Genomic DNA, 26,002 nt, shown 5'->3' on the forward strand with positions numbered 1-26,002 from the left:
ATGGCTGAGCGGGTGCTGGTCATCGGCAGCGGCGGCAGGGAGCACGCCCTGGCCTGGAAGCTGGCTCAGTCCCCACACGTCAAACACGTGTTTGTGGCTCCAGGAAATGCAGGCACGGCTGCCAACGGGAAAATCTCCAATTCAGGTAAAAAGGGGGGAGAAAAATCCCAGTCCAAGCAATCAGCACTGCAGCAACTGGGACAAACCAACTGGGCAGGTATGGTGAATGCAGAGCCACCCCGACCAGGGGGAGAAAATGGTGCATCTGACTCCATCTTATCAGAAGGCTAATTAATTACTTTATTATACTATATTATTCTGTATTAAATACATCTAAACTGAATCTGCCCAAGCACCCACCTCACTCAGCTGCACTCTCGTAACTGTCAGCCACAGTCCCAACTCACACACCTGGATCCAACTGGCCAATGAATCAAAGCAATCAAAACACTCACACCAAAATCCAATTACCAATTCCCTTCAGGTAAACAATCTCCCACAAGGCATTCCACTTTGGCACAACACAGGCGCTGCCGATGAGATAAGAATGGTTTTGATCAGTCTTTTCTCTGCTTCTCTCAGGTTCAGAGAATGTGAATCCCACAGACAGGTGCCAGTTGCCCTTTTACTGGTGCCACAAATGATTGAAGGCACAGATTTCTGCTTTATTTTGTGCTTTGTTTCTGAATTTCAGGGCTGCCTCCTGAAACACCCTGCTCTGTTTGTTTTAGCCTTGCTGCTTAAGCTAGTGAGGCTTATATGAGACTGTGTTTCTACACCTCATCTCTTCCACTTTTGTGCTTGAATTCTGTGACCAATTCCAGTGAAACTTAACCCAGAATCAGAAGGCTCAAAGTTCTTAATTCTGAACAGAAACATCACTATACCTGCCTAGGCTGCCCAGTGAAATTTAGCTGCATCATCCAATGCTTTGAGTAAATCTTTACTCAGCTGTTGGAATTGAGTTTCTTTCCCAACCTTAAGTCTTGTTTTTCAAAGTTGTTATTGTTGTGATAAGCAGCTTTTAAAAATATATCTTGATTACACGTGGCAAATAAAGGAGATTTAATCACTTAGCAAATGTGTATTAAAAACAGCAGTGCAAATTGGAGTTGTTCCCAGCTCCTTTTGGACTCTGCTATTGTTAAATTGATATTCCACTTTGCCCTTAGTGGGCTGCATCATGATTTTAATCACACTTCAAGGAGGATGGGAAAAAACCATTCTCATCTCCTGTCTCTTATTTAGGCTTTAAAGTCACCAGTTAATTATTTTTCCTTTCCAGCTGTATTAGTGAGCAATCACACTATTGTCACCCAGTTCTGCAAAGATCACAACATTGGCCTTGTGGTAGTCGGCCCAGAAGCTCTTCTAGCAGCTGGTAAGTTACTAAAATAATTAAATAAACCTAAGTTGACAGAAAAAATATATAAATTGTATGATAATATTATAATAATACAATATAATAAAATACAATACAACACAATACAATATGATACAATATAACACAAAATAACACAATATTAACACAATATAATATAGTACAATATAACACAATATAACATAATACAATATAGTGCAATATAGTGCAATATAATATAATAGTATAGTATAATATTATAGTATAGTATAATATTATAGTATAGTATAATAGTATAATACTATAGTATATTAGTATAATATAAAAATATAATATAATAATATAATGTAATGTAATATAATGTAATATAATGTAATATAATATAATGTAATATAATATAATGTAATATAATGTAATATAATATAATCAGCACCTTGAAATCTGCTTTAAAATGGGGGGGGTAACTGTGGGAGTGCTCAGTAAAGTACAGAGCTAAAGAGCCTTAAAACCACAGGCTGAGAAAGGCCAGTGGACAATCAGAACCTCACTTGGAGGGTAAATTAATTATCTGGAGGTGTAACAAAGGGGTGATGGACAGGAATTTCCTTTTGTCCGTTTAGGGGGGTTTTTTGGGGGTGTTTTGTGATTATTCACGGATGGTTTTAGGGTGTTTTGGTGTGGTTCTGGGGTATTTTAGGGGATGTTTTCAGAGTGGTTTTGGGGTGTTTTTAGCATGATTTTGGGGGTGTTTTGAGGATGGTTTTGGGGGTGTTTTGGTGTATTTTTGGGGATGTTCTCAGGGTCTTTTTGGCAGGTTTCTTGGGGATGTTTCTGGGGTGGTTTTGGGTGTTTCTGGGGGTGTTTCTAGCATAATTTTGTGGGTGTTTTGGGCTGGTTTTGGGGATATTTTAGGTGTGTTTTGTTGTGTTTTTGGGGTATTTTTGAGGATATTTTCGGGGTGTTTTTCGTGGGTTTTTTGGGGCCATTTTAGGTGTGTATTTGGGGTATTTTTGAGGATATTTTCAGGGTGTTTTCGGCAAGATTTTTTGGGATATTTCAGGGGTATTTTTGGATGTTTCTGGGGGTGTTTTCAGGGGTGTTTTGGGGATGTTTTTGGAGGGTTTGGGGATGTTTTGGTGTGGTTTTGGGGGTGTTCCTGGGGGTGTTTACCACAGATCCCCCTCGGTGCTTGTGCTGTTTCTGTGGCTCAGGCATGGTGGATGACCTGAGGGCAGGGGGTGTTTTGGGGATGTTTTTGGGGGGTTTGGGATGTTTTGCTGTGGTTTTGGGGGTGTTTCTGGGGTGTTTACCACAGAGCCCCCTCGGTGCTTGTGCTGTTTCTGTGGCTCAGGCATGGTGGATGACCTGAGGGCAGCCGGAGTTCGGTGCTTCGGGCCCTGGGCCAGGGCAGCCCAGCTGGCCTCCAACAGCAGCTCCAGCAAAGCCTTCCTGGAGCACCACGGGCTCCCCACGGCTCGCTGGAGAGCCTTCAGCACCCCCCAGGAGGCCTGCAGGTTCATCACCAGGTACAGCCCCTCCAGGGGCTCCTCTGCCACCCCCTGAGCCTGGAGCCATCACTTGGGGTTTGGGAATCCCTCAGCTCCTGCTGGATCAATCAGCTCTGTAATTAGAGACAGCTGATGAAGGTGTGGAGCTGCTGGAGCCAGGCTGGGAGAGCTGGGGGGGCTCACCTGGAGAGGAGAAGCTCCAGGCAGAGCTCAGAGCCCCTGGCAGGGCCTGAAGGGGCTCCAGGAGAGCTGCAGAGGGACTGGGGACAAGGCCTGCAGGGACAGCACCCAGGGAATGGCTGCCAGTGCCAGAGGGCAGCAATGGATGGGATCTTGGCAATGAGGAATTGTTCCCTGGCAGGGTGGGCAGGGCTGGCACAGGGTGCCCAGAGCAGCTGGGGCTGCCCCTGGATCCCTGGCAGTGCCCAAGGCCAGGCTGGGCACTGGGGCTGGAGCAGCCTGGCACAGGGGAAGGTGTCCCTGCCATGGCAGGGCTGGCACTGGGTGTGATTTGAGGTCCTTCCAACCCAGACCCTTCTGATTTTGTGAACTGCAGCAGGCTGATTTTTCTGTTCTGAATTCCCAGCTGTTCTTCTTTTCCATCTGCTCCTTCAGGATGCTCAATAAGCCATCTCTAAGACAAAAAGTTGTAATAAAGAAAAATATTTCAACAAATCTTTCAGTTAGTTAAGGGCTGAGAACAATTTCTACCCAGACAGATGCCAGCAAAAAAAATCTCTGAGGATGATTTGGAAGGTTCTGGTCAAATATCCATAGCTAAACGAGAATGGTCCCATTTCTTTGCCTGTGGGTTGTGTTCCCAGACTCCTTGTCCTTGCTGGCAAGTGCTCCATATTGGATAAACCTGTGGGGTTTTTTTTTAGTAAAAACCTTTCTATTAAAAGTTGGGAGCAAAACCAACCTTTTCACTGGTTTTCCTCTGTAAGAACACCCATTTCGTGTTGCTGCCACATGGAGCCAAGGCCAACACCTTCTCTGTCAGCAAGTACAGGGCTCCAAAGGGAAAACTGTCCCAGGTGTGCACAGAGAGATGGGGAGAAGGGGTGGCAGCCTGGGTGGTATCAACTGGGCTGAGGTTTAACCCAACAGAAATCATAGTGTGGGAAGGAGAGTGAGGTGTTCCTTCAGGAAACAGGAAAATCAGCCCTTCAAAAAACATTTTATTTGCTGTTCACAAGCCAGAAAGTGACTGGGTAAGATTAAAATCCATCCATTACCAGGATGATGCTTTGTTCTTTTTTAACTTCTGGATTTACCTTGTGTTTCAGAGTAAGTGGGGAGATTCTGGAGGTACAGTGGGAGTGTGGGGGGCATCCAGGAGCAAAGTGGAGATTTCCCTGGATGCAGCAGGGATATCTGAGCCCCTCTCTGCTTCCCTTAAAGCACAGACTTCCCTGCACGGGTGGTGCGGGCGCAGGGGCCAGCGGCCAGGAAGGAGGTGACCATTGCAGCCAGCAAGGAGGAGGCCTGCAGAGCTGTCCAGGAGATCATGCAGGTGGGAAAATCCTTAACTAATCTCTGCCAGTCCGAATCTTGGTGCTCTGTACTCTGGGAGTCTGTAATTCCTGCTACAGGGGACAAGTATTTTTGGGAGAAATTCTTCATTCGGCTCAAGAGTTTGCCTGGGTCTCCTCAGATTCCTCCTGTGTCCTCCAGCCAGGGCTGGGAATTTTTGTGACTGAACTTCTGATCCTGCCTCGGGTCCCTCCAAATTGTAATTTTTCCTTGTCTCCCAGGCCTGATATGGAATATTTCAGTGTTGCCTCCTTATGTCCAAATGGAATTCCATTGGTTTTCCTCACTGGCATTCAAGCAAGCTGGCACTTCTCATAAACACTGGGTTTTTTGTTAAAAGAAAATGAAGAGGGGATTTAGGCAGTGGATTTCTTTTGTTTTGTTCTGTCTTTTACAGGACAGAATATTTGGAGAGATGGTTGTTATTGAAGAACTGCTTCAAGGGGAAGAAATTTCTGTAGGTATTGATGGTGTGATGTTGTGCTTTTACTCTTTGGCATTATTGCTATGCTTCTGTATAAACACCCAAGTTTATTCTTTCAAATGCCAATTTTAGTTTTGTTTTATTTGCACGTTGAGAAATGTATATCTATTGCATATATATAAATACAATCTAAGCCCTGTGCCATGCTAACCAATGCATGTTGTCAGTAGATTTTTCTTCTGCGTTAACAATGACATTGCATTTATAGTGGTTATTTTAGGAGGAATTTTTTTTCCCCCTAAAGTGACCCAAAACATGCTTTTATGGACTTTGTCATGGTAATTCATGTCACATCTGTAACTTTGGGATAATATTTAGTGCCTCCTTTAGGTTAGTCACATGCCAGAGGACAGGCATGTGTTCCCACAGGACTCAAAATCTGATTAATCAAAAGGGAATTGTAATGAGCCACCATTTCTCTCGCTAATTTAAACATGAGAAAGAAACAATGAATCCTTCAGCCCAATGGGCTTGTAACAGAATAAATGGATCTTATTGGATCTAAAAGGATTCTGAGAAATTCTTCACTCAGAGGGTGGGCAGGGCTGGCACAGGGTGCCCAGAGCAGCTGGGGCTGCCCCTGGATCCCTGGCAGTGCCCAAGGCCAGGCTGGACACTGGGGCTGGAGCAGCCTGGCACAGTGGGAGGTGTCCCTGCCATGGCAGGGGTGGCTCTGGGTGGGATTCAATATCCTTTGCATTTTGGGCTTCTGCAATTTTTGCATTTTCCAGCAGAGCTGAGCCTCAGCCCGTGCCCAGCAGTGCTGTCCCACTGTGTCCATTGTCACTGCTGTCCCTGTCTCTCCCTGCAGTGCTCCTGCTTCACCGACGGTGTCACCGTGGCCTCCATGCCCCCTGCTCAGCCCCACAAGCGGCTGCTGGACGGGGATGGGGGTCCCACCACGGCAGGGATGGGAGCCTATTGCCCCGTGCCCCAGGTACAGCCCCTGCTGCTGCCCAGCTCTGCCCTGCCCCTGCAGGGCTGCTGCTGCTGGAAGCTCTCACCCCAGCTGCCATCCTTTGGGGTTTCATTCTCTTTTACCTCTCCTTTTATTCCTAAATTCTGTGTTTCTCTGCTCCCATCAGCATCAGGAATCCCTGTAGGATTCCCTGCATGCCTGGGACCTTTGTGCCCGGAACAAAACCTGGGGGTCCTTGTTGATCCTAAAGCTCTGCTCCCCCACATTTTCAGTGGGTGTTTCTCCAAGGACAGAAGCACTCTGACTGTGCTCAGCCCGGGTTCCAGTCCCAGCCCTCCCTCAGAAGCACCCAAACCCCCTCGGGCAGCAGCACCCCAAGGGCAGAGCAGGGCTTGGGGGGACAGCAGCAAACACCTCGGGCACCTCCTCAGCCCTGCCCAGTCCTTCCAGCAAGGCCAGCAGGTGCCACCAATGCCCCGTGGCTTTCATTTGGTTGTCAGGTTCCAGAGGCTCTTCTAGAGCAAATCAGGGGTGCAATCCTCCAGCACATCGTGGACAGCTTGAGACAAGAAGGAGCAGCCTATGTAGGTGAGTGAGCAGCTGGAAACCAAGGTGAGCCCCTCTCCAGGTCACTTCCATGGTCAGAGGCTGCTTCTGAGTTCCAGATGGTATTTGTTTAAAAAAATAACACAGCAGCAGCTAATTTTTCATGCAGTGTTAAGCCTCACTCGTTTGGTTCACAGCTCTTTGTCTGGGAGATAACCTTGGTCTTGTTTCCTTAAAACACAATGATTTTATTAAATATTTTTAAATAAAACAGATTTATTTGCAGTTCAGGGCACAACATATACTTCAGTCCTGCAGCACTGCTCACTCCTACATACAACAATGTCCATTTTCTCCAGATCTTTATCCAGAGGTTTTTTTGGAAAAGGCAGGTGGTGCCCACAGGTGCCACTTAATGCCAAGGGCTGCTGCTGGCACTGAGGAGATCCCAGACCTCTGAAGAGTTTGGCTCCCATCCACATCTTCAAATCCTGCTTTTTGGGGCCTTTTTTACAATGCCTGAGTAAGAGTGGAGTGGGAGTTGAGTAAAAATGGAGCTGGGTGTATGATGCCAGAGAACTTTTGCTTTGTGGGGTTTCAAATGTGGTGCCCTGCTCCTCAGGTGGCTGCTTGTCACTTTTATGGGTATTTGGGAATTATTATGGCTTGCAGGATTCTTGCTCCTAAGGCCTTCTGATTTGCAGAATGCTCCAAAATGCTCTGTTTCTTTTAAAGGGGAGAAAGCAAGAAAGAAATGAAATAATTAAATTAAATTAAATAATGAAATGAAATGAAATTAATTTGAATGTTTAAGTTCATTTGCTTGGCTTTGTGTCCAGGTGTGCTGCAAGCAGGTTTGATGCTGACCAAGGAGGGGGTGAAGATTTTAAACTTTAAATGCCAGTTTGGGGATCCCCAGTGTCAGGTGAGTGGAACACACTGGAAAATTAGATGTGCTCCATTCTTTTACCTCTTACTGTTGTATTTTATTTCTAGGGAAAGAGCTGGATGTGAACATCTCAGACAATGTCTGAGGTAACGTTTTGGCTCATCCACTCCTGTGAAATATTAGTTAAAAAATCTGTTCCTCAGATTTTGTTTTTTCTGGATAGAAGCAGAATGGGAGAGGCCTAAATTCATGTTCCTTTCACATAAACTCACACCTTATGTTTCTAAATTTGTGACTGGTGCCAAAAGATGCTGCAAATTAAATTAAAACCCAGAGTTTCCAACTCTACTGGCTTGGCACATACACATTGTATTCCATCAACTGAATTTTCCCTAAGGTGAAATTCAACAAACCAGCAAAATAAAAATCAACTTCCATCACTCTGAAACCTTTTCTACAGGTAATTCTCCCTCTGCTTAAAAATGATTTTTATGAAGTGATTCAAGCCACAATTGATGGCAAACTGTGCAGCTGCATGCCAGCCTGGCTGGAGAACAGAACTGCTGTGTGTGTGGTCATGGCCAGCCCAGGATACCCAGGAGACTCTGACAAAGGCATGGAGGTAACAGGTAACTCTGGGAGCTTCTTAATTATTTTATTGCTTCCTCACAGGGCTCCAGGCTCCGGGCAAGGTGGGCATTGGGATATTCTGAATTCATGTAGGTATTCAATATTAGCTTAGATATTAGAGAGAGGTATTCAATATTCATATAGATATCATAATATATCTTTTATTAGATATAGATGTTCAATATTCATTTGGATATTAGATATAGATATTCAATATTCATTTGTATGTTAGATATAGATATTCAATATTCATATAGATATTAGATACAGGTCTTCAATATTTATAAGGATATTTGATATATATATTAAATATCCATATGGATATTCAGTGTTAATATAGATATTTGATATAGCTGTTCAGTATTTGCATAGGTATCCAATATCTATATATATGTTAGACACAGATACTCAATATTCATATGGATATTTGATATTACTATTCAATCTTCATACAGATATTAAAAATAGATATTCAAGATCCATATAGATATTCAACAGAGATATTCAGGATTCATACAGCTATTCAATATTCATTTAGATATGGGATATAGATATTCAGGATTCACACAGGTTTTCAATATCCATTTAGATACCAATATCTATTTAGATATTGGATACAGACATTCAGGTTTCATACAGGTATTCAACATTCATTTAGATATCAATATCCATTTGGATATTGGATACAGGTATTCAGGATCATACAAGTATTCAGTATTCATTTAGATATTGGAATATAGATATTCAGGATTCATGCAGGTATTCAATATCCATTTGGCTATCAATACTATTTGGATACAGGACATACATATTCAGGATTCATACAGGCACTCAATATTCATATGGATATTTGATATTGCTGTTCAATCTTCATACAGATATTAGAAATAGATACTCAATATCCACATAGATATTCAACAGAGATATTCAGGATGCATACAGATATTCAATATCTATTTAGATATCAATACCATTTGGATATTGGATATAGATATTCAGTATTCATGTAGATATCAATATCCATTTGGATACTGGAAATAGGTATTCAGGATTCATACAGGTATTCAATATCCATTTAGATATCAATATCCATTTGGATAATAGATATAGATATTCGGGTTTCATACAGATATTAATATTCATTTAGATATCAGTACCTATTGGATATAGATATTCAGGATTCACAAGATATTCAATATCCATTTGGATAATGGATATAAATATTCAGGATTCATGTATGTATTCAATATTCATTTGGATATCAATATCCATTTGGATAGTAGATACAGGTATTCAGGATTCATGCAGGTATTCAGTATCCATTTAAATATTGGATATAGATATTCAGGATTCATGCAGGTATTCAATATCCATTTAGATATCAATACTATTTGGATACAGGACATACATATTCAGGATTCATACAGGTATTCAATATCCATTTGGATATTTGGTATAGATATTCAGGGTTCATATAGGTATTCAATATCTATTTGGATATTGAATATAGATATTCAGGATGCATACAGGTATTCAGTATCTATTTGGATACAGGACATAGATATTCAGGATTCACACAGATATTCAGTATTCATTTGGCTATCAATACTATTTGGCTATTGGATATAGATATTTAGGATTCATGCAGGTATTCAGTATCCATGTCCTCTGTTCCAGTACTCCACGTTCAGGATCTGTGAGGATGTTTGCAGTGTTTAAAACCAGAGGGAACAGTTGCAGAATCATTTCCTGCCTGCTCAGCCCCAGCCCTGCCAGTCCCACCCTCTGCTGCTGTCAGCCCAGCACAGCACCTCAGCTCTTGGCCAAGACTCCCCAGTTTTGGCAGCAATTTTTGGCATTTCCTCTCTGGGGAAAAGAGATTCTCAATTTCTCCTTGCCCAGGGACAAGGTCGTGCTCTGGTGCCTTGTCCCTGGCAGGGTTTCTGATTCCCTGCTTGTTAATCCCAAACAACACAGTCAAACCAATGGAATTAAATATTTTTTAATTCATTTTATTCATTATAATTCTGTAATTATTGTTATTTATGTAATTATTATGTTATTATTATGTTATTATCTTCCACTTCAGAGTTTCATGGGGTTTATTACTTTTTATTCTCTTTTTCACACTGAATCACATATATTTGGATGATGCTTCCAGGGTGGGATTGTTGGGGTGTCCTGTGCAGGGCCAGGGGTGGGACTGGCTGATCCTTGTGTGTCCTTCCAGCTCAGGATATTCTGTGACTCTCTGATTTTAATGGCTTGACAAACGTTTTATTCTGAAGTATTCCTTAAAACAGGATGCAAAGGGGTTGGATTGCAGCAGGGCGAGGGGGAGGAATCCCTCGAGCCTGTAGCAAGGAGAAAACTGTGCTTGGTTCTGGCTTCCCCAGGTGATGGCAGCAGTTCCTCTTGTTCCCTTATTCTTCCCTCAAAATCCAAAAATCTCAATCTTTTTGAAGCTAAAAAGCTCCTCCAAACCTCGCACGGTTTTGTTTCCCAGTGTCAGAGTGACAAACTCACTCCCTGTGAGTGTTTGTGGAGCAGCAGTTCCAGGCGTTGCAGGGAGCTGTGTGGAGTGGGCAGGGTGGAATGGTGGGGGAGAGCAGAGGTAACATCAGCACTGGTGGTGGAATGGCAGGGAGAGGGGAGAATCCAGGCAGGAAAGGGATGTGGGTTGACATTTCCTGCAGGAAAAACCTGCACAAATTACCCACAGCTCCCAGAGAGAGAGAGAGAGCAGCTTTCCTGACAGAGGCAGGGATGTGTCCTGTGGGGGCTCCTGGGTCCCACATTCCTGCTCCTGTGGGATTTCTTTGTTTACATTTGGGGTGCACCAGATGTGCACACGTAGGAGAGAGCCTAGAGGAGGCTCCAGGATGAGCAGAGGGATGGAGCAGCTCTGCTGGCAGCAAAGGCTGGCACAGCTGGCATTGTTCACCTGCACAGGAGAAGCTTTGGGCTGAGCTCAGGGTGGCCTTGCAGGCCCTGCAGGAGCCCCAGGAAAGCTGGAGAGAGACAATTTCCAGGGCATGCAGGGACAGCACACAGGGAATGGCTCCCAGTGCCAGAGGGCAGCAATGGATGGGATCTTGGGAATGAGGAATTGTTCCCTGGCAGGATGGGCAGGGCTGGGATGGAATTGCCAGAGCAGCTGGGGCTGCCCCTGGATCCCTGGCAGTGCCCAAGGCCAGGCTGGACACTGGGGCTGGAGCAGCCTGGCACAGGGGAAGGTGTCCCTGCCATGGCAGGGCTGGCACTGGGTGGGATTTGAGGTCCCTTCCCACCCAAACCAGTCTGGAATTCCGTGATGCTGCACTGGCTCGGAAGGGGATTCCTGGGGCCAGTGCAGTGGGATGCCTTTCACTGATCATGCTGTTTCTCAGAAAAAAGCAAAGCTGAAAATGTCTGTTGTTTTCCCTTGACTGAATAAAGGACTTCAATCTTCAGTGTTTTGCCCACAGAAGGTAATGGATCTGGGGAAAGGTCTGGAAAACACATCCTGGGAGGGGCAGCTGAGGGAGCTGGGAAGGGACTCAGCCTGGAGAAAAGGAGGCTCAGGGGGGACCTCACTGCTCTGCACAGCTCCTGCCAGGAGGGGCAGGGAAAGGAGGAGAGGAAATGGCCTCAAATGGCACCAGGGGAGGCTCAGGTTGGAGACTGGGACAGAAAATTTCCCTGGCAGAGTGGTCAGGCCTTGGGATGAACTGCCCAGGGAGGTTTGGAGTCACTGGAATTGTCCCAGAGGAGTCTGGATGTGGCCTTGGGGACAGGGTTTGGGGTGATGCTGGTGGGGCTGAGGTGCAATTGGATGATCCTGAAGGGCTCTTCCCACCTTAATTCCGAGTTTGTCATCGGAGAATGCAATTCAAAACCCTCAGAGAACCCCCAAATTTGTCTTTGCAGGGCTTGTGCAGGCCAAGGAGCTGGGGCTGCAGGTGTTCCACGGGGGCACGGCGCTGAAGGACGGCAGGGTGGTGACCACTGGTGGCAGAGTCCTGTCCATCACTGCCGTCAGGCAGGACCTGATGGAAGCCCTGGGAGAAGCCAACCGGGGTGTGGCCACCATCCACTTCCAGGGGGCCACCTTCAGGAGGGACATCGGGCACCGGGGCCTGCGGCTGCTGCGCCAGCCCCTGTACGTGAGCACAGCCCAGATGTTCCTCCCTGCCCTCACATCTGCGCCACCTCTGCTGGCCCTGCAGAAAGAAAGGGTCACTGCTGCTGCCAGCTCATCCTTCCCTCCCCGCAGGGCCCTGATGTACAAGGACAGACACGTGGGAGCTGGAACAAGAGAGGTTTTGAGCTGTCTGCCACAAGCATCAGCTGTGAGAGGCACCAGGGCAGGTAGGACTGGGAAAAATCTGAGAATTCCCTCAGTACATTAATTTTTTTTCCTCCCTGGGGTTGGGCAATGCATTCATGGCATTGAAATTGAGCTTGGGAAATTGGGCTGGGATCAGCAAAAGGATGAAAATCAATTTCTTTCTTGTCACTCTTATGATTAATTAACAAATGCCTGCCGTGCCATGGAGGGGACTGTACTTCTTAGAGGGGCAGAATGGAGAGGAACATATTGGAAATAAATAAATAAATAAAATAATAGTAATAGAAACCCTGAGCAAAGGAGGCTCAGGGGCCCTTGTGGCTCTGCACAAGTCCCTGGCAGGAGGGCACAGCCGGGGGGGTCGGGCTCTGCTGCCAGGGAACAGGGACAGGAGCAGAGGGAATGGCCTCAGGCTAGGCCAGGGTAGGCTCAGCTGGGCCAGCAGCAGGAATTTGCCCATGGAAAGGGTGCTCAGGCCTTGGCAGGGGCTGCCCAGGGAGCTTGGCAGTGCCCATCCCTGCAGGTGTCCCCTGCAGGTGGCACTGAGTGCTCTGGGCTGGGGACAAGGTGCCCATGGGGCACAGCTGGCACTGCCTGGGCTGGCAGGGCTGTGCCAGCCCCAGGGATTTTGGGGTAAATAATAATAATTTTCATTTCTTTTCTTGCTGAGACTTTTGGGTGGTTTTATTTCCCATAAATCCAGTCCCTGCTGTGTTTGTACCCAGCAGGAAGTCGCTCAGAAGGAGGAGGCTTTGCTGCTTTCTTTGACCTGAAGGCATCTGGCTATGAAGATCCCATCCTGGTGTCCCAGACCAAGGGCCTTGGACCCAAACTGCAAGTAATTCACTGGCAGCTCCACTGCAGCACAGCTGATGGCACCTGGTGTTGATTTTATTCTTTTATGTTTATTATTATTATTTATTTCTAAAATCATCTTTATCTCTGGGAATACAAGTCTTCCTCTTCTCTCTTTGAGCCTATAGGGTCTTATCATTTTTCTCTTTCTCTGTTTAAACTTCTTATAGATTACAACTACTGCCTGTTATATTTGGTGTGGAGGCTTTTGTTTGATATCAATTTGAACACTTTCATCTCTCTGTACTTTCATGTAGGGAAAAAGAATTTTTCTCTATAGTTTTGCAACAGGATTTCAGCCTTAATCTTAAAGCAATTCCTCATCCCCCCTATTTGGGATTTGACTTTTTCTTTACTGACTTCAATGTCTTTATGTTGTTTCTTGTCATGTTTATTTTTCTGGTATCTTGAACTTAGATGTTTATCCGTTTTTAATTATGTTACAGTCTTACAAGTTGTGAGCTTTACAGTACTTTACTAACAAGGTAAAAAATTGAGTTGTATCTCCCTTTCCATAAGGTTTTTTAAGGATAAACTGTCTAATTAAGAAATAACACTTAAATTATTTTTATTTTTAACTTAGTAACTGAATACTCATGACTTGTAATGTGGACTTTTTTATCTAATTACACAATGCTACTTAAACCTGTGAAGAAGGAGATAACGATGAACTAGCTTCTGCTTTAAAACTTTAATCTTGTTTTTTATATTATAATATTCTGAAACTTTAAACTTTATATTATTATATTCTGAAACTTTAAACTCTAAGTTTTTTTACCATGTGATATTACACAATTCTATTTAAACTACACACCCATAATTTCAGTTTTGTCATTCAATTTTGGAAGTTTTCTCCACAGTTTCAGGTCAAATGCAGTGTTCTCTTGAGGGTCAGTGTTTGTTAGCACAGAAAATCTGAAGTTCTCAGTAGCCAGGGCTCCAACAGCCTGCCAGGGCTGTTCCAGTCCCACCAGCTGCACCCTCCTGAGCTCCACAAACACTCCTGAGTCCACCACAGTGAGCTCCTGCACTTTGGAAATTGTGATTTGTGCAAGGCCTGGGCATACTTAATTGAGGATGTGGGTATTTCATGGTGAAATGGTAACAACCCAAAATTTGGCTGGAAACTTGAGGCGCTGAACCCCAGAATTTCTGCTATAAATTGGAGGGTCTGTTGGTCCATTTGAGGAGGATCTGTGTGGAGGAGCACAGGGAGCTGTTGAATTGAGAATTGGCAGGCTCAACCTAATAAATTGTGTGTGGGGAGAGAGAACAGGTCAGGACACCCAGGAAAAGAAGGATGGAAGAAATAAATGTTAAAGAAGCCGAGAAATAAAGAATTTTAATTAGCCAAGAACACACAGGACAAGCTGAGTTAGGAATATATTTATGTAGAGAATTGGGATAAATTGAACCAGGGATATATTTATGTATTGAACCAGGATAAGTTGACCTGGGGATTTATTTGTCTGTTAAGCCAGAAGGTTTTCAGCCATCAGGAGAGTGCAGATCTGAAGCTCCTGTCACTGTCAAGCACAGCAATGTCCCTTGTTTCAAATGGTTTGTGCCTTTAAGCAGGACAACAAACAGCAGGAAGCTGAGCAGAATCTTCCTGAAGGTCTTTGGCAGTCTCACATCCTCAGGCACCTCTGAGCATGAAAAAGTGATTGGTGCAGGCTGCTGTGGGCCTTTGTTCCAATGCTTAGCACAGAGATGTCCCCAGCTGTGTTCCCAAGGTTCTCCCTTGGCCAAGGGAAGTTGGCAGCTGCCTGCCAGGCTTGCTCCTGGAGCAGTGGCAGGGAGGTGCTGGCATGCAGCAAGGGCCATGGGGTGCCTGTTTCCATAGCACTCCTCCATCCAGCAACCAGGGAAATCAGTCAGGAATCCAAGCCCAGGCTTTGTTTGGCTGCTGCTCCCTCACCAATGGGAATCCAGTGGTATTTATCCATGTTATCCCTCACCCATCCCTCTGTCCTGGGATTTTCTGCTCAGGTGGAACTGTGTGAGTGAAAGGAACCTCCTTGAAAGGTACCCACTGATGATCTTAAAGGCCTTTTGCACCCTAAGTAACTCTCTGCATTTATAATTCTGTGATCCCTGTGTAACCTCTGTCCATGGCAGCCCTGTGAGCTGAACAGGAGGCTCCAGGGTACCCTGGGAGCTGGAAATGTCAGAACTTCATGGGAGCCACAGCACCTGAGCCAGGTTTCACTACTTGTGAAATGGAGACACCCCAAGGAGCTCTTCTAAAACCAAACAGCAACTTCCCTGAGGGAATTGTACTTTACCAAAAACCTTCCTGCAGGGTCTGAAGGGGCTCCAGGAGAGCTGCAGAGGGACTGGGGACAAGGCCTGCAGGGACAGCACCCAGGGAATGGCTGCCAGTGCCAGAGGGCAGCAATGGATGGGATCTTGGCAATGAGGAATTGTTCCCTGGCAGGGTGGGCAGGGCTGGCACAGGGTGCCCAGAGCAGCTGGGGCTGCCCCTGGATCCCTGGCAGTGCCCAAGGCCAGGCTGGGCACTGGGGCTGGAGCAGCCTGGCACAGTGGGAGGTGTCCCTGCCATGGCAGGGGTGGCACTGGGTGGGATTTAAGGTCTCTCCCAACCCAAATCACTCCATGATTCTACGATAAACATGAAACTTTTATGATAATATTCCAGAAAGCAAGCAAACAAACAAAAAAAATCTCAAACTGACAATTTCTAGCTAGCTATGGCTGAAATTCAAATTGATATTTTAAAAAAAGCAAAATGGAGATTTCTTTTTTCTGTCTGAAAGAAAATGAGCTGTTTTCTCTTGATTTTGACCAGGTAATGCACCAGGTTCTGTCTTCCATGTATGTCCTGCAGTGCTTCCTTTCAGAGAAAAGAAGGTTTCTGCTGATTTCACTGATGAATAATTGAGTTTTGCCCGTTTCTCTTTCCCACCGTATTTGCAGGTTGCCCAGGTCTGTAAAAGGCACGACACCCTCGGGCAGGACCTGGTGGCCCTGTGTGTCAATGACCTCCTGGCCCAGGGGGCTGAGCCCCTCTTCTTCCTCAGCCATTTGGCCTGTGGCAAACTCGATGCTGAAGTGGTGGAAACCATCAAAGAAGGAATAGCTGAGGCTTGCAGGAGTGCAGGGTGTGCTTTCCTGGGTATGGACCCTCCTCTCCTCTGAGGTGTGAAGGGTCTGAGGTTGAATTTATCACCACAGAAATGGACTTGGGAGGCGGAGGCAGAATGTGGCCCTGGCATTGTTGGTTTCTGTCTGGTGGAAAAAACAGCAGGGAATTTGTGCTTCAGTTCTTCCTGCTCTGTAAAATGGGTCAGCACAGGAAGATGGGGTTTAATATTTGTGCACTTGGGTCCTTGCTCTTCCTTCTTTATCCCTGAACAAAGGAGAACAGAGCTGGGAGACTCACGCTGTTCAATATTAATGTTTCCATGCTCTCTCCCATACTCAGGGAGGTGCCACGTGAGTACCAGAATTGATAATGACAAAAACACTTCTTTCCTGAAGATTTGTTTTGTTGGAGTCTTGAGGTGAAGTAACAAATACAGAAGGATTTTTGAAATATATCTGAATCTTCTTAGGCTGTGTGTCCCTGGATGTGCTGCTGACTTTAGGAGATGCCATAAATTTAAATTGGTGTTACAATAACGGCTTTGAGCTGAGGGAGGGCAGGGTTAGGTGGGATATTGGGCAGCAATTGTTTCCCAGCAGGGTGGGAAGGAGCTGGGATGGAATTCCCAGAGCAGCTGGGGCTGCCCCTGGATCCCTGGCAGTGCCCAAGGCCAGGCTGGACACTGGGGCTGGAGCAGCCTGGCACAGGGGAAGGTGTCCCTGCCATGGCAGGGGTGGCAGGACGAGTTTTAAACCCAGTCTGTGATTCTGTGACTCTAAAACGACCACGAGCAGGAGGTGCTGACCTGTGTCCCTTGCAGGTGAGGAGGTGACAGAAGCGGCAGCTCCGAGTCCCCCGGGGCTCTGTGCCCTGGCGGGGTTCGCGGTGGGCGCGGCGGAGAGGGGCCAGCGGCTGCCGGGGCTGCAGAGAGCCGAGGAGGGGGACGCGCTCCTGGGGCTGGGCTCGCCCGGCATCCACGGCCGCGCCTTCGGCGTCGTGCGGAGGATCCTCCTGACAGCCTCGCTGCGCTGCTCCTCGCCAGCCCCGGGCAGCTGCGGGGACACCACTCTGGGTGCGCTCTGCTTCTTCCCCAGCCGTCTGCAGGGCCGGGGATGCTCCCGTCGGGAGGGGTTTGCCAGAGTTTGGGGTCGGGCTGTGCCCGCTGCTCTGCAAGAGTGGGCAGCACTTCTGCCTCCTTCCCAAGCCTTCTGCAAGGACTGGGAGAGAGCCTGTCCAGAGAAACATCCCCAAAAACACCCCACGGCCTTTGAAACAAACCCATCAAATTCAGCCTGGGGAATGGAAGGCTCTGGGAGAGCTCAGAGGCCCTGCCAGTTCCCAAAGGGGCTCCAGGAGAGCTGCAGGGGGACTGGGGACAGGGCATAGGGGGTCAGGAGCCAGGGAATGGCTCCCAGTGCCAGAGGGCAGGGCTGGGTGGGATCTTGGCAATGAGGAATTGTTCCTGGCAGGGTGGGCAGGGCTGGCACAGGGTGCCCAGAGCAGCTGGGGCTGCCCCTGGATCCCTGGCAGTGCCCAAGGCCAGGCTGGACACTGGGGCTGGAGCAGCCTGGCACAGGGGAAGGTGTCCCTGCCATGGCAGGGTGGCACTGGATGAGCTTTAAGCTCCCTCCCAGTCCAAATCATTCTCTGATTTTTTGATTCTAAACTCCCTGAGGTTTCAAACAGGACTGAGCTGAGGCTGTTGTTTGCAGGAGATGTTTTGCTGACCCCAGGGAAGATGTTCAGCCCAGCTCTGCTGCCCGTCCTTCGCTCGGGGCATGTGAAGGGCTTTGCCCCCACGGCTGAGGGGCTCCTGGGGGGCATCTCCAGGCTCCTGCCCGAGCACCTCAGCGCCATCCTGGGTGAGTACCTGAGGGGCTCCTGGGACAGAACTGTGACAGGACTCGGGCCCAGCACGGCCTCAACCTTCCACCTGCAGCTGTGGAATCCTCAGAAATGTACCTGCAGAGGGGAATGGCCCCACGTGGCTGCTTCCCAAGGGGCTGCCAAAACCACTCCTGTTCCAAGTCATGAGCCCCACTGCTTGCGGGAAAAGGGAAATTCCAGAGGATATTAAGGGCAGCACATCTCCAGGACACAAGGTGTTGGAGAAGATTGTGTGTTCCTCAGGACACTTTTCCAAACAAAACATTTTGACCAAATGCTGAGGTTTGGTAGAACAATAAATTTGCACTATTTGCTTCACACATATTTAATGTACTTTTTGGTAGCTTCCCCACATCATCTGACATCTGTGAGTAAGGCAGAACTTTTTCTGATGAAGCCAAAATTGGGCAAATTCATAAGTTTGAAATACTAAAGAAAACCATGTTCATGTGAGTCTAAAAATACAGTGGGGATGGGGAAAGGGAAAGAAAGATGTCTGTGTGTTGGGTTGTATTTCTCTATAATGAAGTTGGAAAGGAAAGAAAGACATTTCCAAGGCCAGGTTGGACACTGGGGCTTGGAGCACCCTGGGGCAGTGGAAGGTGTCCCTGCCATGTAGAGCATGGATTGAGATGGGTTTTAAGGTCCCCTCAGCTGGGCCAGCAGCAGGAATTTGCCCATGGAAAGGGGGCTCAGGCCTTGGCAGGGGCTGCCCAGGGAGCTTGGCAGTGCCCATCCCTGCAGGTGTCCCCTGCAGGTGGCACTGAGTGCTCTGGGCTGGGGACAAGGTGCCCATGGGGCACAGCTGGCACTGCCTGGGCTGGGAGGGCTGTGCCAGCACCAGGGATTTGGGGGTGTGTGGCAGCAAGAATTGCTCTCTACCAGCTCCTGTGACACATCACTGTCACTGCAGACAGTAAATAATAAACCATAACAACCATTTGTGCTGCCCACACACCAATTTCAATCTTTCCCAGATGCTCTCAGCTGGAAGATCCCTGAAATCTTTGGCTGGCTCTACAAGGAGGGGAACCTCTCTGCAGAGGAGATGGCTCAGACCCTTCCCTGTGGGATCGGGGCCGTCTTGGTCGTGCAGAAGGAGCTGGCCCAGCACGTTCTCCAGGACATCCAGAAGCAGCAGGAGGCCTGGCTGATTGGGAAGGTGGTTGCCCCTTGTCACACAGGTGAGCAGATGTCCTCGTGGGACTGAAGAGACTCCCTGTTGCAAAATCTGTGTAGTTCACACCCCTTTCCTGTTGTTTCACTAGGCTGGAGGCTGCTGGGCACCTCCACATCTACGTTTCAGTATTAAATAAATGAGAAATGAGTTCTTGTTTCAGAGTGGCAGCACCTGGATAACCTCTTCCCCTGCCTGAGGCTTCAGGAAATCCCTGCGCTGAAGGGATTGTTCCAAAAATTGTTCCAAAAATCAGGGGATATTTTACCACACTCATGGTGATAACTCCCCTCCTGTCCATCCTTTCCCAGCTGACACAGCCCTGTGTAAAGGCTGAGAACAGGCCACAGCTTTGTACAGACTGTGGTGGTGATGGTCAGTCTGAATCCTGGTGTGGCACTGACTGACATCCAGCAGGACATGAACCAAAATCCCTCTGGAAACTCCACAGTTTGGGCAGCCAGAATGTCACCTCAGCTCTGTCAGCATCAGTTTTAGTGTTCCTTTGCCACATGGGAGGTATAAAAGATGGGATTAATCCTTGAAAAGGCCATGCCTGCTGGGCCTTTGTGAACAACTCTGTGAGCAGGTAACAGCAGAGGCCAGCACAGCTCCTGGACCTGGGCTGTTCAAGCACTGAATCCCTCTGGAGCTCTACCTGTGCCAGCATAAATTCATTGCTGATGCAATTTCTTGTCCTTGAAACATTATTAATAAACTACACAAAATCAGTTTAGAATGAAAGGAGAAATCTAACACTTTCCCTGTGTGTTTGGAGCAGGTTCTCACATTGTAGTGGAGAATCTTGCAGAGGCCCTGCAGCTGAGCAGCCCCCAGCAGCTGCTGGACGCCAGCACTGCTGAGATCCAGCCTCAGCCCGGCAAGAGAAAGGTGAAGGTGGCTGTTCTTGTCTCTGGAGCAGGTGAGCTGTCACTTGTCCTGGCACAGAGAATGTCCTCACACAGGAGAGGCTGGTTCAGGTGTGTCCACCTGGCTTTTCTTCCAGTGGAATCTCCAGACCCCTCAAAGTCCAGGGTTTCATTTTAAGTCAAAGATTTGTGTTGCACTGCTTAAAAACTGAGCTTTATCACTGCCCCCACCCTCAGTGCTGTTTGTGGATGGGCAGATCTTTGAGCAGCAGCTGAGAGCCCCTCCCAGGGCCAAGGTGTAGCATGGTGGATGCTGCTACCTATTATCCCCAGTAAGCATCTCCTGTGGAAAAGCTGCTTGGGGAGGCATTCAGGTAAAGCAGTCAAAACCGCTGTGAAAAATGCATTCACCCTCCTGTGAAAATGTAAAAAGTTTAATAAAGGACAACAGGAGACAAGGACCACAGAGCAAAGGTTATTACTCAGCCAAGAGCACCCTGTTATCTTCAGGGATACCCCTTAAATACCTTTTCATGACATCAGCCCTTTGCATATTCATAGACCCTTATGCACAGTAAACTTTCTACCAAACTGCATTGCATGTTCCAAGAACTGTTTAGCATATCTTCTTCTTGGGTCCACCTTTTTAGAGGATGTGTGTTCCTTGGGTGTGGTATTAGTTCTTTTTTATCATCACCTCCAGTTTCTGGGCCCTGGCCCACTCTGCCTTCAGAGTGTGAGTGCTGATAGCAGCAGATCTGTACAGGTCTCCTCATCCTGTGTTCACTGGGTGTTGTCCCATCCCAGCAGGCATTTTAACACAAGCACACTTACATCAGCTATTTCGCTAAGCCTAATTAACACCAGAAATAAAACCCATATCTTTACAACAAAGTTACTTTAACACCACACATGTAAAATCCACTTTTAATATTTGTGAAAAGCCAATATTATGTATCTATAACATCCACACACCACCATGGCCAGCTCAGCCAAGAAAGGCAGAAGAGCCTTTTGTAGGGTCAGTTCCAGTGAGGTTTATTTCAGCACACCAAAGGGAAAGCAGGGACAAAAAGAGCCATGTGGGACACACAAGGTTAAGTATGGGGTCAGTGGTCAATGGTGTGAGGGCACAGGGATGGCACAAGGGGCAGGGAAAAGGGCATTGCCCTACAGGGAAGACCAGGCCACAAGGTTTATTTCAGCACATCAAAGGGAAAGCAGGGACAAAAGAGCCATGTGGGTTGCACAGGGTTAAGTACAGGGTCAGTGGCCAATGGTCTGAGGGCACAGGGATGGCACAAGGGGCAGGGAAAAGGGCATTGCCCTACAGGGAAGACCAGGCCACTAGGGCTACCACAACCAATGAGGGAACATGGAAAGGAGGAACCACGAGAATTTGGGACATATGGGGAAGGGAACAGGAGTGGTTCATTGTTAAACAAGACTCCATGGGGAAGTCCTTTCCAGGTTGGGAGAGCTCTATGGTAAGTCTCTCCAAGGCAGGGCTGGACAAAAGAGCCATGTGGGTTGCACAGGGTTAAGTACAGGGTCAGTGGCCAATGGTCTGAGGGCACAGGGATGGCACAAGGGGCAGGGAAAAGGGCATTGCCCTACAGGGAAGACCTGTAGGGATACCACAACCAATGAGGGAACAGGGAAAGGAGGAACCACGAGAATTTGGGACATATGGGGAAGGGAACAGGAGTGGTTCATTGTTAAGCAAGGCTCCCTGAGAAAGTCCTTTCCAGGTGGGAGGAACTCTATGGTAAGCCTCTCCAAGGCAGGGCTGTGGGTGTTTCCCTGAGGGGAAGGGTTCAGAGGCTTGCCCACGGTGGGTGCTGAGGTGTCCCCCTCTCTGCTCTCTGCCCCTGCAGGCACGGCCCTGCCTGCGCTCATCGGCTCGGCCCGGGAGCCGGGCAGCTGTGCCCAGCTGGTGCTGGTCATCTCCAACAGGCCCGGAGTGCCGGAGCTGCGCCGCGCCGCCCGCGCCGGGATCCCCACCAGGGTAAGCCCCGAAATGTTCACAGCTTTTTTAAACCTCCACAAGAATTACAGCTAAAGGACTAAATAAGGAAAAACTGCAGCACTAGGAGCTGTCCTTGTGGACACCTCGTGGCTGGCTCATCTTCAAGATTGATGCTTTGCCTTTTACAACCCTGGGCATTGTATCAGCCAAGCCTGGTCCTTCCCTAAGTCTGTCAGTCAGCTCTTCTTTGCAGTTTTTTGGTGGACACTAATTTCTTGCCACTTGATTGGAGGGTCAGGTGTTGTCATGCCTCCCCAGCACCAAGCTTTTCCATTCCCAGCTGTCCCATGCAAGGGGTTTGTGCACGTGGCTTCTTTCTACCTGTCCTAGGCAACGCCGGCTGTCTGGTGGGAACAATACAGAGGGGGAAAAGGGAAAAGAACAGAGGACATCTAAACTACAATAACATAACTATACATCACTAAAGCTTCTCCTCATATACACACAGTATTCATCCCTTAATTGCAAGAGCTAATCGTCTCATTATCCATCTGTAACAGCCCAGTCCCTCTGCAGCTTTCCCTGGAGCTTTCTCCTCCCCAGGATGAAAACTTGTGTCTCGCATTGTGCCCAGTCCCATACAAGTTTTCTCCTGCCTTTGGCCACAAAGCAGCGCTTTGGGACAGGAATTTGTTCTGGCTTGTTCCATAAAAACCCCTGGCAAGGATGACCAGCATTGTCTGAGAACATTCCAATACTTGGGATGTCAAAGGCAGGAACTCTCCCTTCTGACATCAAATGGGTTTGAGCAGGTGTTTTTACAGCTGTGCACAGATGGAAATAAACTCTGCTAGAGGCTGTCCCTGCATGGAAAGGGTTCTGAAGAGGCTTCTTCAGCTCCTGAGTTGAATTCACGTGATATTTTTCTGACTCATGTCTTAAAAAAAGTGATACTAAGATTCACTCACATTTCCACAGGCAAGAGCACAAAGTTTTGTGAGCCCCTTGTTTGAAGGTCCTCAGGAGAGTCAGGAATCAGCACTCACCTGAAAATGGGAGGTGGGGTAGAAATAAAGGATCTCCTCTTCCCCTTACCCAGAGAGTCTGGCCAGTTGACTCCACCACCTCCCTGGGCAACTCATGCCAGTGCCTACCACTCTTAAAAGGGAAAAATTGTTTCTAATCTCCAATCTGAACCTCCCCTGCTGCAATTCAGGGCCATTTCCTCTCACCCTTTCACCTGGGACATGGCAGAAAAGACCGACCCCACCTCACTGCACCCTCCTTTCAAATCATGGAGTGTCCTGGAATTAATCCAGTTTTGTTCCTCTGTTGCCCAAGCAGCTGCTCCCAATCCCACCTTTTGTTGTGTCTCACTGCTCCAGGTGATTGACCACAAATTGTATGGGAGCCGCTCGGAATTCGACAGCACCATTGACCGAGTCCTGGAGGAATTCTCTGTGGAGCTGATCTGTCTGTCAGGGTTCATGAGAGTTTTGTCCAGCCCTTTTCTACGAAAATGGAAAGGTAAGAAATCAAATGTAAAAGAGAAACTAAAGCAGGGGTGGTTGGTCTCAACAGGATTCCACTGTCAGAGTTCCTTGTCCTTTGATTAAATCCCTCAGCCCTGCTGGCACTGCTGACATTCCATGAAGGAAACCCTGTGCTTCCCTCTGGCAGTAGGACTGTGGGAATTCTGAATATGGGATTCTGCTTCCATTTCCCCTGGCAGTGGGGCTGTGCTGGGATTCTGGCTGAGGATTTCCAGGGAACCCCTTGTGCTGCCTCAGCAGTGAGAGAGGAGCAAACTCGGCGTGTGGGGTGGCTCTGTGCCTTCCCTAGGGAAGGAGCTTGATCCCGTCCTTTGCCAGGGAGATGTGCTGGGGAGTCCTGCAGTTCCCACTCAGAGAAAAATGGGAGAAAGATGGATTTATCCATTCACAGGAGGGATTTCTCCCTCCTGTGGTGCCCTGCACACGCTGACACAGCTCGGTGTGTGCCCCAAGTGAGTTGATGAAGGGTGAGCAGTGAGTTAGTGCCAGCTCCTGCTGCCTTGCTCAGGAGTTACTCATTCACTGACAGGCTCCCTTGGGAATGCTGCTGGAAGAGCAGAATTCCCTCAGAGCAGAGCAGGAATTCACTCCGAGCAGAGCAGTGATGCTCAGGGTTTGGACTGATGATCACATATCATTTTAAGGAAATTCAGTTCAAATTATCTTTTTTTTTCCTTTTTCTCCTCTCACACTGATCCCCAGGGAAAATTTTGAATGCTTCTCCGTCACTTTTTCCACTCCTCAAGGACGGGAATGCCCAGCAAGAGCCCCTGGAAAGTGGGTTCAAAGTCACAGGTTGCACTGTGCACTTTGTCCTGGTGAGTGGCCTCAGAACTGGGAAATTAGAAAAAATTGGAAGTTAGCAATTTGCTTTTTTCCTTTTCTCTCTGGAAGCAGAAACAGGCAGAGGTAACAGGTGAGGGAAGGGGTGGGAACCTTGGGATTGTTACCAGTAAAAAGCAGGAAGATTCGGGGCTGCTTGAAGCCCTGTCTTCTTCCCTTGCATTTTGGCGCGGGATTTTCCCATTTCCCCTCCTCCCGGGAGGAGAAGAAATCCTTTCTTCCCTCACAGCCACACACCCCAGCCCTTCCCCGGCGCTGCCCGGCCCTCCCTCGCTCTGTGCCCGCAGGAGGAGCCGGGCGCCGGCGCCGCCATCCGCCGGGAGCCGCTGCCCGCGGGGCCGGGCGACACGGAGGCAGCGCTGGGCGAGCGGCTGCAGGAGGCCGAGCTCAGGGCCTTCCCCCTGGCCCTGCAGCTCGTGGCCAGCGGGGCCGCCTGGCTCGGAGCCCACGGAAGAACGTGCTGGAGGCGGGAGAGCCGGAGGCTGAGCCCGGAGGAGGAGCGGGGAGCAGGAGCGGCCTCGCCCGAGGAGCCTCCGGAACGCGAGGGGCTCCGGGCAGATCCTTGAGAGGCCCTGGACCAGACTCTGAGGGGCTCTGGGCCGGTCCCTGAGGGGCTCTGGGCCAATCCTTGAGGGAATCTGGGCAGATCCTGAAGGGGCTCCAGGCAGATCCTTGAGGGTCTCTGGGCCGGTCCCTGAGGAGCTCTGGGCAGATCCTTGAGGGAATCTGGGCAGATCCTGAAGGGGCTCTGGGCTGGACCCTGAGGGGCTCTGGACCAGACCATGAGAGGCTCTGGGCAGATCCTTAAGGGGCTGTGGGTGGGTCCCCGAGGGGCTCTGCTCGTTTTCCCTCCTCTTCCCTTTTCCTCCATGTGGTTCTCTTGGATGTCTCAGTATCTCAAGTGAATCTGGGCAGATCCTTGAGGGTCTCTGGGTGGGTCCCTGAGGGCCACTGGGCCAGGACCCTGAGGGGCTCTGGACCAGACCATGATAGGCTCTGGGCAGATCCTTAAGGGGCTCTGGGGTGGTCCCTGAGGGGCTCTGGGCAGATCCTTAAGGGGCTGTGGGTGGGTCCCCGAGGGGCTCTGGGCAGATCCTTGAGAGGCTCTGGACCAGACTCTGAGGGGCTCTGGGCAGATCCTTAAGGGTCTCTGGGCAGGACTCTGAGGGACTCTGCTCGTTTTCCCTCCTCTTCCCTTTTCCTCCATGTGGTTCTCTTGGATGTCTCAGTATCTCAAGTTTCCCTTCCCAGCCTTTTTCCTGAGATCACAGCTTTGGTTACATCCCCTTGGAAAATCCATGGTGGGAGCCAGGCTGGCTTTTCAGGTTTGGAATTCCTTCGTTCTGTTTTTAAACCTGTAAAGGAGAAAATGTGTTACATGGACAGGGCTCGAGCTGTAAAACTGATCTGGTGTTTCCAAGGGGAATTCATCCTTCCAAGGGATCCATTTCTGTGGCAGAGTAGGGGAAGCGTCCCAGAGTAACCCCAAACAGGACCTGCTGCTGCAAGAGTGGGACAACAAAGTCATGGAGCTGGCA

At 48.4% G+C, this 26,002-nt stretch overlaps 1 protein-coding gene across 1 annotated transcript; it reads left to right on the top strand.

Moving 5' to 3' along the window:
- Window positions 1-25,030, top strand: LOC120504004 (trifunctional purine biosynthetic protein adenosine-3-like). Its single transcript, XM_039713089.1, has 20 exons — window positions 1-145; window positions 1,286-1,381; window positions 2,712-2,886; window positions 4,273-4,384; window positions 4,802-4,861; window positions 5,700-5,825; window positions 6,308-6,395; window positions 7,193-7,278; window positions 7,703-7,871; window positions 11,782-12,013; window positions 12,128-12,222; window positions 12,931-13,040; window positions 15,998-16,196; window positions 17,879-18,028; window positions 19,031-19,237; window positions 20,012-20,152; window positions 21,977-22,107; window positions 23,454-23,595; window positions 24,324-24,439; window positions 24,752-25,030. The coding sequence occupies exons 1-20, from the start codon at window positions 1-3 to the stop codon at window positions 25,028-25,030; spliced, it is 2,859 nt and encodes a 952-aa protein (XP_039569023.1).
- The last annotated feature ends 972 nt before the right edge of the window (window positions 25,031-26,002 follow it).

The sequence above is a fragment of the Passer montanus genome, unplaced genomic scaffold (assembly GCF_014805655.1).
Source record: "Passer montanus isolate IOZ18808 unplaced genomic scaffold, ASM1480565v1 scaffold278, whole genome shotgun sequence".
NCBI classification, from domain to species: domain Eukaryota; kingdom Metazoa; phylum Chordata; class Aves; order Passeriformes; family Passeridae; genus Passer; species Passer montanus.